Source organism: Mustelus asterias, chromosome 5, assembly GCF_964213995.1.
Source record: "Mustelus asterias chromosome 5, sMusAst1.hap1.1, whole genome shotgun sequence".
Taxonomy (NCBI): domain Eukaryota; kingdom Metazoa; phylum Chordata; class Chondrichthyes; order Carcharhiniformes; family Triakidae; genus Mustelus; species Mustelus asterias.
This window is the reverse complement of record NC_135805.1, coordinates 46,566,546-46,580,644: the sequence shown is the minus strand read 5'-3', so window position 1 is coordinate 46,580,644 and position 14,099 is coordinate 46,566,546. Positions and strand designations below refer to the sequence as shown.

The following is a 14,099-nucleotide window of genomic DNA, read 5'->3' as shown; positions in this document are numbered from 1 at the left end:
TACATCTGAAAAATATCTACATTTTTACTTTAAATTGCTATTTTTGTATTTTTCTATTCCTTTTCCCTTCCCCTTTAAATTCAGATTTGCCCAGTGCCAGTCCTCCAGCTGGATAGTTAATAAGTGGGCTGAGGACTCCTTCACTGCTTTTGATGGCTGATGTGCAAATTAGTCAGCAGTAGAAGTGTAAGTGAGAATGATGGACCAGGCGCTTCCTGCTTTTTCTCCCTCTTGTTCTTTCTCTCAGTTATCTCTTTTTCTCCTTTATTCTGCTTCTAGTTCCTTTCTCTGCTCACTCTCACAACTCTTTCCCCATATGCCCCCACATTTCCCTCTCCCTTTTCCCCACACTCTCTGCTTTTCCTTCCCTTTTTCACTCTCCCATAAACCTGCTGCTCCTCCTGACTCCTGCTGGCCTATTTCTCCTTTCCTTGCTTCCTCCTCATATTCCCTCTATCCTTTACCCCTCCCATGGTCTCTATTCCCACTCTAAAAGAGATCAGAGTATACATATAGACAAGAGCAAGACATTTACTTGGAGGGACAATTTTGTTTCTGTGACAATAGATTACTTAATATTTTTGTAATGGACCAAATTCAGCATTTTTATTTTATTATTTTTTAAATGCTGCTCTAGGACCTGAGGCATGCATTCAGACTTTGTTATAACTAAACTGGCCAAAGATTTCACCTATGGTTCAATTGTAAAGTAATGTTTTGTCAGCTTAACAGGGAGGAAGCATTTGAATGTAAGTGGACTATTTTCCAATAGAATTAACAGTCAATAAAGCAGAATTTGTTTTTGAAAATTGCAAATTATCAGAGTTTTTATTTACTCAGTGTACAGTATGTTTTTATTGAAATGTGGAAGTCATTGGCTGGGCCAGCAATTATTACCGATCCGTAATTGCCCTTGGACTGAGTGGCATTCTAGGCCATTTCCGAGGGCATTTAAGAGTCAATCATTTGGTGTAGATGTAGAATCAAGTGTAGGCCATCCCAGGTAAGACTGGCAGATTTACAGATGGGTTTTTACGATCTTCTTGTGAAGGATCCTCTTGGGATGAGTGATCATAATATGGTGGAATTTCTGATACAGATGGAGGGTGAGAAAGTAGGATCCCAAACCAGTGTCCTCTGCTTGAACAGAGGGGAGTACGATAGGATGAGGGTGGAATTGGCTAATGTAGACTGGGCGAGCAGACTGGTAGGTAGGACAGCTGAGGAACAGTGGAGGATTTTTAAGGAGATTTTTTAAAGTACTCAGCAAAAATATATTCCGGTGATAAAGAAGGACTGTAAGAAAAAGGATAACCGGACGTGGATAACGAAGGAAATAAAGGAGAGTATTAAAATAAAATCAGATGCGTACAGAGTGGCCAAAAATAGTGGAGAATTAGTGGATTGGGAAAGCTTTAAAGAAAAACAAAGAACGACTAAGAAAGCGATTAAGAAAGGAAAGATAGATTATGAAACTAAACTAGCTCAAAATATAAAAAATGATAGTAAAAGTTTTTGCAAATATATAAAAAGGAATAGAGTGGCTAGAGTGAATGTTGGACCCTTGGAAGATGAGAGGGGGGAATTTAATAGTGGAAAACGAGGAAATGGCTGAGACTTTAAATAAGTTCTTTGTGTCGGTCTTCACGGTGGAAGACACAAATAGTTTGCCGAATATTAGAGATCGAGAGTTGGTGGGAGGGGAGGTCCTTAATACAATTACTGTTACTAAGGAGGTGGTGCTTGGTAGACTAATAGGACTGAAGGTAGACAAGTCCCCGGGCCCGGATGGAATGCACCCCAGGGTACTGAAAGAAATGGCTGAGGTAATAGCAGATGCGTTAGTAGTAATTTATCAAAATTCGCTGGACTCTGGGGTAGTGCCAGCTGACTGGAAAACAGCTACTGTTACGCCGCTGTTTAAAAAAGGAAGTAGACAAAAGGCGGGTAACTACAGGCCGGTTAGCTTAACGTCCGTAGTTGGGAAGATGCTAGAGTCCATTATTAAAGAGGAAATAACAGAGCACCTAAATAAGAATGGTTCGATCAAGCAGACGCAGCATGGATTCATGAAGGGAAAGTCCTGTTTGACGAATCTACTGGACTTTTATGAAGATGTCACTAGTGCGGTTGACAGAGGGGAACCGGTAGATGTGGTGTTTTTAGATTTCCAGAAGGCGTTCGATAAGGTGCCTCACAAAAGATTGCTGCAGAAGATTGGCGTACACGGAGTTAGGGGTAAGGTGTTGGCGTGGATTGGGGATTGGCTATCTAACAGGAAGCAGAGAGTTGGGATAAATGGGTGCTTTTCTGGTTGGCAGTTGGTGACCAGTGGCGTGCCGCAGGGATCGGTGCTGGGGCCTCAATTGTTTACCATTTACATAGATGATCTGGAGGAGGGGACTGAATCTAGGGTATTCAAGTTTGCTGATGACACGAAGGTGAGTGGGAAAGCGAATTGCGTGGAGGACGCGGAAAGTCTGCAGAGAGATTTGGATAGGCTGAGCGAGTGGGCGAGGATCTGGCAGATGGAATATAACATTAGCAAATGTGAGGTTATCCACTTTGGAAGAAATAATAGTAAATTAGAATATTATTTAAATGGAGAAAAATTACATCGTGCGACTGTGCAGAGGGACCTGGGGGTCCTTGTGCACGAATCGCAAAAACTCAGTCTGCAGGTGCAGCAGGTGATCAAGAAGGCGAATGGAATGTTGGCCTTTATCGCGAGGGGGATAGAATATAAAAGCAGGGAGGTCTTGCTGCAACTGTACAAGGCACTGGTGAGGCCGCAACTGGAGTACTGTGTGCAGTTTTGGTCCCCTTATTTGCGAAAGGATATATTGGCCTTGGAGGGAGTGCAGAGAAGGTTCACCAGGTTGATACCGGAGATGAGGGGTGTAGCTTATGAGGAGAGATTAAACAGATTGGGTCTGTACTCGTTGGAGTTTAGAAGGATGAGGGGTGATCTTATAGAGACATATAAGATAATGAAGGGGCTGGATAGGGTAGAGGTGGAGAGATTCTTTCCACTTAGAAGGGAAACCAGAACTAGAGGGCACAGCCTCAAAATAAGGGGGGGGGCCGGTTCAGAACAGAGTTGAGGGGGACCTTCTTCTCTCAGAGGGTAGTGAATCTCTGGAATTCTCTGCCCATTGAAGTGGTGGAGGCTTCCTCGTTGAATATGTTTAAATCACGGGTAGATAGTTTTCTGATCGATAAGGGAATTAGGGGATATGGGGAGCAGGCGGGTAAGTGGAACTGATTCGCTTCAGATCAGCCATGATCTTGTTGAATGGCGGGGCAGGCTCGAAGGGCCAGATGGCCTACTCCTGCTCCTATTTCTTATGTTCTTATGCTTTCATGGTCATCATTAGATTTTTAATTCTATATTTCTATTGAATTCAAATTTCACCAGCTGACGGAATTTGAACCCCAGTCCCCAGAGCATTATCCTGGGTCTCTGGATTATTAGTCCAGTGACATTACTACTACTATCGTCTCCCCATAATGATATAATACTGATTTTTTTTTTCTAAATTACTGGACAGCATTTTACTTGAGTATTATAACATTTGAAATTCCATCAAATTCATTTAATGTTTTTATGATCAATTTGCTGCTTCACAATTGCATCTTATATTGCAAACAGTCTTCATAATAACTAAGTTTTAAATTAGAAAAAGCAAGTATTCTGTTTACCTTAACTTTGGTTTGGAAAATCATTGACTGTATTTTTTTATTCGGTTTTGTTCATGAGCATCCCTATACATTATTTACATAAACCACGCAAACTTGGTAACTTCAAAATCTGCAGCATATTAAAAGTAAAGGTAGTGCACTCAAACAGAGTATCTTCTAACCTAACCTGTTTTCATGGATTATCAGAGCTATTTTGAAGTCAGTATCCATATACCCCATCAACTAATGTGATCATTTGTAATGCCCTCTTTAAATAGTGCAGCATATTAAAGCCCTTCTTTCATTACAATGAAGTTTTCTATTGAATTGGATATTGCTGTTTGGACAGAATATTGACCAGTGACTGGCCAATATTCCTCTTCAAAGAGCACTAGCAAAAATAGTTCAACTGATCATTTCATTATTTGGGGATTTGTGGAGTTTGTAAACTGTGTGTTTACATCCGTTGGCTTTTTAAAGAAATCCATTTATACCTCTCTTTGACACATTTCCAAGAAATGTAATAAAGATCAGATACATGGAAGTCTTTTGACAATAGAAAAACTCCACATAAAAGGTTGTTACATAAAGTAGGAACTAATGGTGTAAGGGGTAATGTATTGCATGGATAGAAGATTGGCTCACTGACAGAAAGTATACAGAGAGTATATATAAATAGGTCTTTTTCTGATTGGCAGGGTGTGACGAGTGGAGTCCTGCAGGGGTCCGTGCTGGACTTTAGCTTTTTATGATTTGTATCAATGACTTAGATGAGGGCAGTGAAGGCATGGTAGCTAAATTTGCAGATAACACAGGTCGGAAAGTCGTGAAGATGACATAAGGAGATTGCAGACAGAAGGGTTGGGAGAGTTGGTAAAAATCTAGCAGTTGGAATACAATGTGGGAAAATGTGAAGTTGCTCACTTAGGTAAGAACGATAAAAAACAGAGTATTTTTTAAATAGAGAACAGCTGCATAATTCCAAGGTGCAGGGGGATCTAAATTTCTAGTACATGAATCACAAAAGGTTAGCGTGCAGGTACAGCAAATAATTAAGAAGGCTAATGGAATGCAGTCCTTCATTATGAGCAGAATTGAACATAAAAGAAAGGGTGTTATGCTTCAGCATATATAGGGCATCGTGAGACCACATCTCGAATACACTGTGCAGTGGGTCACTTATTTAAGTGTTAGGAACCAGATCAGAAATTCCAAGATACGTTATGAAGTTAGCCTAGACCCCAACCTTTTTTGATTTTGGCATGAGAGCAAGCATAAGGTGGCTGCTCCAGTGTGATTCTATTAATCCACTAGGAAGCTTTTATTAAAACAATCTTTATTTAACAACACAGCTAAAATATAACCAAGCAAATTAGCATAACTTTTACTAACTGAAATACTTAAACATGACAAGGTATAATTCTTAACTGCCAGCTAGTTCTATTAGTTTCAGTTTAAATAGTATCACCATTGACGTAAACCTCTTTTCAGAATCAGTTAGCAAGACACTTGCGTGAATTCCCAGTCCTCCAGCCTTTTAACCCTTCTGGACAGAGATATTCCCATCTTCTATTCTTATTGCTGTTCTTTGGAAACATTGGATAGAAGGTCCAGAATAGAGGTGGTAATGCCCCTGATGCCCACAACTGGCGAGAGAGGACCTAGGATAGGTTTGCTCAGCTTCCAATTTGGCCTTGGGTATTTATCTTTAAATGCCTCGGTCTCTTTGACAAATTATTACTGCTGCAACCTCATTCTTCTTGGGGGTTCTCCTGCACCTCTCCTGCCACTCCCTTGCTGTAATTGCATCCTTACTGCAGCACTCCCTTATTCCTCTCTTCAATCCTGGTAGTGGGAAGCTAGCTGGATGGCCAGTCACCCCCGCAGCCAGGGAAATATTGGTGGTATCATAATTTCCGAGAAGTGAGCGGATGGAAAATCTAACCCTGTCTGTTGGGGAAGCTGCCTTGAGACTTCACTAGGTAGTTCAATGAGATCAGGTCCCTGTGAAGAACTGAAATCATAGAAACCCTACAGTACAGAAAGAGCCCATTCAGCCCATCGAGTCTGCACCGACCACAATCCCACCCAGGCCCTACCCCCGTATCCCTACATATTTTACCCGCTAATCCCTCTAATCTACGCATCCCAGGACACTAAGGGGCAATTTTAGCATGGCCAATCAACCTAACCCGCACATCTTTGGACTGTGGGAGGAAACCGGAGCACCCGGAGGAAACCCACACAGACATGAGGAGAATGTGCAAGCTCCACACAGACAGTGACCCAAACCGGGAATCGAACCCAGGTCCCTGGAGCTGTGAAGCAGCAGTGCTAACCACTGTGCTACCGTGCCGTGAGAGGAAGAAAATAATTTATTCCTATATTGCACACCCTTTGCTGTTTTGGTTCTAATTTTGTTGCAACTTTTGTTGCTTGTATTGTTAAACTTTGGTCAGAGTGCAGATTGCCTTGATACAAACACTTATTGGTTGCTTTCATGGTTTTCAAATTAATGTAGTATTTTGCAAAGGTCAGTAATTTAGTATATTCATATGGAATTGCTTATGATAAATTGATCAACTAAAGCTTTCTTTATCAGTTGAAGCAAGCCTTTGAAGTTCCTCAAAAGAACTTTGCTTCTTTGTACATTGAAAGTTTTAATCTTTAAAAGTATCAAGTGTTTGTGTGTTCAACTGAATAAATTATAATTTCTACTAAATTGATTTCATATTGTGATTTGGTTGTGAGAGATCCTAGTTTTATGTCCAACATTAATGGCTCATATTCTAATTTGACATTTTAGGAATGAATTAACTTGTTCAATTAGGACAATATCACAATAACTGTAATATTTTCTATCACTGACGCATTGGGCCTGATTTTACAAAAACTTCGCGCCCGTGGTAAAGTTGGGCGTCAGGCCTATACCGCGATCTGCATCCGATTCCGAGCAGATGGCGCCCGAATCAGGCGGCCCGACGATTTAAATACATTTGCATGCATTTAAATCAACTTAATGAACCACGCGCCCAAAGAGCGGGGTCAGAGACTGCAAAGGCTCTCTGACCCAGGTCATCCTCTGGTCGGGGCGGGAGGAGGAGAGGGGGTGTGACGTCTCATCCCTGGGGGGGGGGGGGGGGGGGGGGGGTGTGATGTCTCATCATGTACCAGTGATGGTGCCAAGAGGGATCGGCTGCAGACAGGCAGCGGAACCCCTCTGAGCAGAGGATGATACGTTACACACCCCCCCCCCCCAGGGGATGAATCGTCAACCTCCCCCCCCCCCCCCCCCCCCGCCAAGGAGATGATATGTCACACCCCCCCCCCCCCCCCCCCCAAGGGGATGAGACGTCACACCCCCTCCCCTTCCACTGCCCCCCGACCAGAGGATGAACGTCAGAGAGCCACTCTCTCCACTTTCTGCTTTTGCTTTCGCACCCGGGCGCGCTGTCAGATTTTTTTCGAACTGCGCATGCGCAGTTCAGAGCTCCGATCCGTCCGCCAGTGCTAAGCCCCGCCCACTGCGCGGATCGGGCTGGAGCCGGCAAAACGCGTACGGGCGCGCTGGAAAGAGGATTCCAGGCGCGGATCTATTTGACGCCTAGATCCAGCACTTAGACTCAAAATGGTAAAATTCCCCCCATTGATTACTATTGTACAATGACTGGGAAAGACACCAAAGAAGGAGCATTTTTATTTGAGTAACTTCTGCCATTATATTCCTTAAAAAATCAGATGCATGAGCCTAAATGAGGACCAAGATGTCAAGTAGAAGATCTGTTAGTATGCGATGTGAAGCATAGATTGAGGTCCTACAATTCTTAATTATAATGTTTTACATTTGGTACTCTTACTTTCTTCGTAAATGATGCCCATGTTCCATTATTAAATATTTTAACTATTTTGTGTTTGCATGATCTGTATAGTAAAAGAATAAATGTTGATAAATGCATTGTTTTAAACTTTACACAGAAGTACAAGCCTGGGCGATGTGATGATATACTAAAGTGGAAACCTCCAAGCCATAATTCTGTTGACTTTCGTCTGAAAATAACAAAAGTTGGAGGAGAAGGGTGAGCAATCTCTACAAAAATTTATTTCAACAACTTTGTTCTGATTTTCTGAAAGGGTGACATGTAATGATGTGCTATAAACCTGTGGGTGGACTGCTTGTACTCTAATTTATTTTTTCAAGATATTCATAAGCTCCTAGTTTACAAATATTGCATTTCGAATGACTCCACAATGGGGAAGAAAGCAATTGTTTTTATCATATGAAAGGCTGGGACTATTACTTAATTATATTCAAATTAATTAAATTGTGAAAGATGCAGGCATACATGTTGAATAGAAATACAACAAAGATATGGTGCTTTTGGCGTCATCTTCTATTTAGGTTCATTGTTAAATTTGACACACTCGTCTTTTGTCTCTTCCCCATGTCCTAATTTCAATCCTTTGATAATTATTTAAACGAGAGGCCCATTAAAATGTCAAAAACCGTATTCAATTGCAGTACTTTAAAAAATTTCTGATTTATACTGTATTTAAAATACTGTGCATGTATTTCCTGTTAAAAGTTTTGGCCTTGTTTTTAATGCCAACATTTAGCAATTTGCAAATACTTGTTGCAATCAGCTACTATGGAATTTTTTTATGTAAACAAAACCAGCAGTAAGCTTCAGTACCCTCAGTGGCTATTGTACCTACTCTGTACCATTGTATCCTCTGACACACTGAGATTGCTACCCAAAATATAATTATATAAAATACTATCTATCACATTCAAAATAATCACTTGTTAAATGCAATTATTACAGAACAGAGCAGATCATTTGGCCCAACTACTCCATGCTAGTGTTTATGACCCACGTGAACCTCCTCCCATACTACCTCATCTAATTCTATCAACATATCCTATTACTTCCTCCCACGTACTTATCTAGCTTTCCTTAAATGCTTCTAAGCTATTCACCTCAGTTACTCCTTATGGTAGTAAGTTCCATTGCCTGAACATTTTCTGGGTAAGATTTTTCTCCTGAATTCCCTAATGGTGAATTGCCTTATAGTTTTAATCCTGATGTTGAGTGGACACATCTTCGCTACGTCTTTCGTAATCTCTTAAGATCTCAATAAGATCACTCCCTCAGCCTTCTCTTTCCCAGAGAAAAGAGCCCAGCCTGTTTAATCCTTGATAAGTATAACTTTTTCATTCTGGTGTCATCTTTACAAATGAAATGGTTTTTCATTTAAGGTACTCTTACTTGGACTTCAACTCTCTGTTGTTTAACCATTATCCATTTTGTTTAAGAACAAATTTTTTTTTAGTGCATCTTCGCATCCACATTTTTTCTTACCCTTTGGAGAAGAGTGGGGTTAAGTGGTGGTAGGATTCCTGAGTTGAGTAGGTTGAACTACGTTGAACGCTCCTTCTAAGGCCACCAGTATTGGACTGAAATCCAGAGCTTCTGGTTCAGCGGTAGGCATGCTCCACTACACCACAAGACCTCCTTATGATTGAATTTTGATTTCTCAGCACTGAGTTTGGTCAGGAATACTACTATTACTGTTGCATTTGAAGCTACATTTCTAATTGAACATTCATTTAAAAATAAAAATTGCAAGAAGCAAAATAATTCTTTTATTTCCAACCATTCTTTTCTGACTTTGAGATAATATTTAGAGACTGTTGCCAATCGAAAAAATCTTCGGACTTCCAATTACCCACAATTTGCTGCCCATTGATTTAGATCATTTTCCCACAGAGTAACAGCCTTAAAGGGACAGGCCTTATTTCCAACTGACCATCATGAGTGTGCTGAAGACCCCAGACTATATGTGAGCAATTCCGTATGGGATCAGTTTATATTAAAACATGGATTTTAAGTATAGTTAGGCAATTTTTCTCCAATAAGGTTTGAGTTCATCTACAACCACTGCAATGTTTTCTTTTTCAGAAAATGATCCAATTCTCTTTTAAAAGTCATGAGTGAACCTGTCCCCACTGCACTCTCAGGCAGTGCATTCTAGATCCTAACTGCTCGCTGAGTTTTTTTTAAAAAAAGCTTTTCCTCATGCTGCCATTGCTTTTTTGCAAATACTTTAAATCAGTGTCCTTTAGTTTGCTTAACTGATCTGTGGCCATTAACCACTAAACATTAGTGAGAATAACTGTGCTGAGTTAAACAGCTGAGACTAATATTCCATTGTGATGGTTGTGCCATTAACATCAAGTCCATCTAACATGTATTTCATACCTTGTTTTGTGCTGCAAGGCAATCATATTCTTTTTGAATTGTAACTAGTGCTTATGGAGTACTCGAGATGGGGTGTAATGAGTGCCATATCACAATGATATTTTCTACCCATATATTTGTTTCTTTTTCACTACAACTGCACATTGACTGATCTTTTCAATAATATCTTTTCAGCTCCTTTCCAGGATCAATAAATCAATGTAACTGTTTCATTCCGTGCATACTCTCCACTTAGTTCCTTTCTCCCAAGCAAATTTACACCTTGTGTACATTTTATTATATCTGCCATCTACTGCCAAGTTTCATTACAAAAACTCCCAATTCCAATTTTGTGCAGTGTTTCCAAATTATTTCCTGCGCTGCTGACCTTGCTTTCAGATCCTCAGCCAAGTTATTGATGGGGCACCAAGAACAAATCATGGCACGTATCTTGTGACCCGTTACAATTTGAAAAGTTTTTCATTGTACCAGTTCTTGATTTTCTGCTTTGAGCCGATTTTGTTTTTTTGTTCGGTGCTCCATTTTCGATCTTATTAGCTAGATTCAATGTGATTGAACTGGTGGTACTCTCAAGTCACAAATCATGAGTTCAAGCACCACCCTGCACCTGCAAAACTTGAGTGCATGAACTAGGTATCATTCCAGTGCTGCACTGAGAGTGCTGATTTGTACGAAGTGTCGTACTTCAGGTCAGACATTAAACTTGAGGCCCTGTTTGCCTATTTAAAGATTCATGGCAGTATTCGAAGAAGAATTCTCCTGATGTCCAACCAACCAGCCACCAGTACAAAGCAATTGGTCATTCATTTCATGCTGTTCATAGGATTTTGCTCTGAGTAAAATGATTAACTGTGCGCTTACATGACCACGACTGCACTTGTGAATAATTTATTTTCTCTGAAGTCTTTTATCGTTTGCGTCATAAATGCTTTAAGGTACCATATAAACGCAAGTCTTTTATTTTTTCTGTCGTGAGTGTCTGTCTGTCTGCCTGTCTCTGTCTGTCTGATCTCTCTTTTACCGCCCACCCCCCTCCCCCACCATATAAATTTCAACACCAGAGGTCATTCATCTCTCATGCCTGAAGCATTGCTAGTTCTTTAATGGAAGTGATCTAATCTTACTACCCTGCACATTCACAGTGGCTTTTTATTTCTTAATTCTTCCTTTTCAAATACAATCTAATTTTTCTAATAGTTTCAGTCACTGCCTCAATTGGCATTTCTGGTAAAATGTTTCTTCAATTTCCCCTTTTGTTCTCTTGGTGATCTTGCATTTGTACCCTTTACAATTTCAGCAGTTCGTCTTTTGCAGTTCACTATTTCAAACACTTGAATTTATCGTTTTCATAAAATGTGTGTTATTGAAACTTATTTCAAAGATTTGAGTGATTTAAATTGTTCACAGATTTAGGAGATCTACTTTATTCACTTCTCTCAGCACCGCCATGATTTCTGCCGATTAGCTCATCACTATTTTTAAGTTCCAATACAATGAAATCAAGTTTATTGTATAGTATCTACACCGAACTTCCCTGTTTAGAGCTCTTTGGACAGCAATATATTCAATCAGCTTCCCAGTATAATGTCTGCTTCATGACCCAGATATATTTGATGTTTTTTTGAGTCTGCATATTTAGTGTATGGCATCATTTGTCACTTTTTTCCTTTCCCCACATCAGTATATGAATATAATTAGCATGTGCAACTATAGACTTGGTACTTGATCCACAGGGCTAACCAATATGTTTCGAAGAGGCTAATATTTGGTGGTGTTCTTGATGTTTATTGCAAAAGCTATGTTAACATTTTTTCCCCAAAATTCTGTTAATTAAATCCCATTTTGGTTGAGTGCAAGAGTTTGGTCTTTATGATCATGTGTTGTGCATATTTATTGAAATCATCAATAAATGTGGATCTAGTGGAAAGGATGTGCTCCATCATATTGCCCATACTGTGTGATACCTAAATTGATCTTGTGTCAATGTTTCATTGTTCATGCTTGTGTGGCTTATTAGTAAATAAACATCCACATCTACTACACACAGACCATTAAAATGACATCTTGCACTTCAGCATATGCTCATTATACTCCAGAATGCCCACGGCAAAGATGACAACGAGAGCTCTCTCTCCACGGGAACAGATAAATGGCCTTTCACATTATATGTGCACTGCCAATGATTGACAGTCTTTTGTTATGTCTTTTCCATTCCTCTTTTAAAATTTTGCTTTCTGAACATGTGCTGTTTTCTCAAGGATTTAACACAAAGATCTATGCTTAATTTGTACGGTGGGTCAATTTAGAGGCAGCATCATTTGTGATGGAAAATTCTGTTTCAAGATTATTTTGAGGGATCAATTTGAAAGTATTTGTTGAATATCTTTTTTATTTGTTAACTTTTAGAATGCTAGTCACGTATATATATGAGTAGACAATGCTGCTGACATGTATGTGGAAGTGTTTGGTTTGTGATTTCTGATTCTTGCCCAGTCTCATACACTGAAAAGCTTACAGCTTCTCTTGTGCGCTCTCCCTTTGCCTTTCAGTAATCGATGGTGATGTCTGTAGACTGTGAATTAATTAATTTGAAAGAAAATAAAAATTGGCAATTGCATTGCGCATTACCTATCCTCTAGTTGTGGTTACTTTACACCACCCTGTTCCTTTGCCCACCCATTCAATTTCTCTATACTAGCGTGATGCCTAAGATTGGGCTAAAATATAGGTGTGATTGCCTTACTTCTCAAATGTGGAAATGTTCATGTTTTGATTACATTCATTTTAAATGTAGTAAGATGGTATGTATCTATATACCGTCTAAAGTTGTTGATGTTTGTGGAAAAAAGTGAGTGCCTGTTTTTCTAAAGCTGCATCCAACCTTCGTTACTACTTGAATGTTTAAATCTATCTGAATCATGCTCACCTTGGTGAACTCGCTCTAAGGATTTTCAGTTGGCAATCACAATTTAGTTCCAAGTGTAGACAAGTTTGGAATATTAAACCACCCGTTAGTTGCCATCTATTTTGAGAAATTAAGTCAGCACCTTGCATCGGTACGATGGTGTTTTTCTTGATGGTGTTTTACTTCAGATGTGGGCAGAAAAAGATGCAGTAATCTCTATAATGGTTGCTCATTAACTCTGGCAACTAGTTTAATTACTTTCCTTATCCACGTTTATTTGCTGCATTTCAAAATCAGATTTAAAATCATAAAAATCATATGTGTGGCAATGTATTTTCTTGCAAATCACATTTTTAAAAATGGAATTGGTGTGTTAATATTTTGCGAGATGAACTTCTGAAACCCATAACTAAAAATAGAATGCTTTTTAATTTCAGTTTTAAAAGGTACAATACCCTTAAATTTACTACTTAGTTTATATTTCTATTATATAGCACCACCTAAAGATGTGTGCACCACATACATCATCGGATTGCAAGTCTGTAACTCGACAGCGTAACCAGTCTGGGTCATGGAATTCAATTCAGGAAATTGATAGTGATACCAGCTATCACAAGTAAATCAACTGATAATTGGAATAATGAATAGTTGTAATTATCAATATAGATTCATTTTTCAAAATTTGCAGAACTGATTCAAAATTATACAATATTTTCTGTGCATTAGTGAGTGGTAAGAACTGAAAATGAGTCTCAGGTGCTTGTCTTATTTATGTATGACTTCACCCCACACCCCCTTCCCCCCACCACCACCACCCCATAACAATCCCACTGGCAGAATTTCTTTATGGAGCTTATCAGTATTTCAGCAACCAAACAATGGAATAGATATGATGGGATGATGTATACCAAAGGGATCTCTTTTCTCAAGTCTTCCCGCCCCCAATCGCATCTGTTTCTTGTTTTGACCTCTGTGTTATTGGCCAATTCATTATTATGGTGGCTTTGGAAAAATAAAAATCTGGTTTCATCAAGTATTTGCTGAATCGTTACATGAATGATACACTTTTGGAAGTGAGACCATATTATTTACAACCTGTAGTTACAGAATCCTACTTGTCTAATAAGTTATCTTGACAGGCTAATTAGTGGGGGAGACATCGATAACGTAGCCAATAATGATGCTTCTGATTCTACACTGTCATGTTGTAATGGATACAGTGGCTGTTGTAGAAACTGTCAGGAACAGATGTA

General features: G+C 39.5%; 1 protein-coding gene across 1 annotated transcript in view; it reads left to right on the top strand.

Annotated features, from left to right (window-relative positions):
- Window positions 1–14,099, top strand: part of rngtt (RNA guanylyltransferase and 5'-phosphatase) — a 377,232-nt gene that overhangs the window by 289,963 nt on the left and 73,170 nt on the right. The window contains exon 13 of the mRNA XM_078212481.1: window positions 7,657–7,757. Coding sequence (XP_078068607.1) covers window positions 7,657–7,757 — 101 coding nt within the window. The remainder of the gene's footprint in view (window positions 1–7,656; window positions 7,758–14,099) is intronic.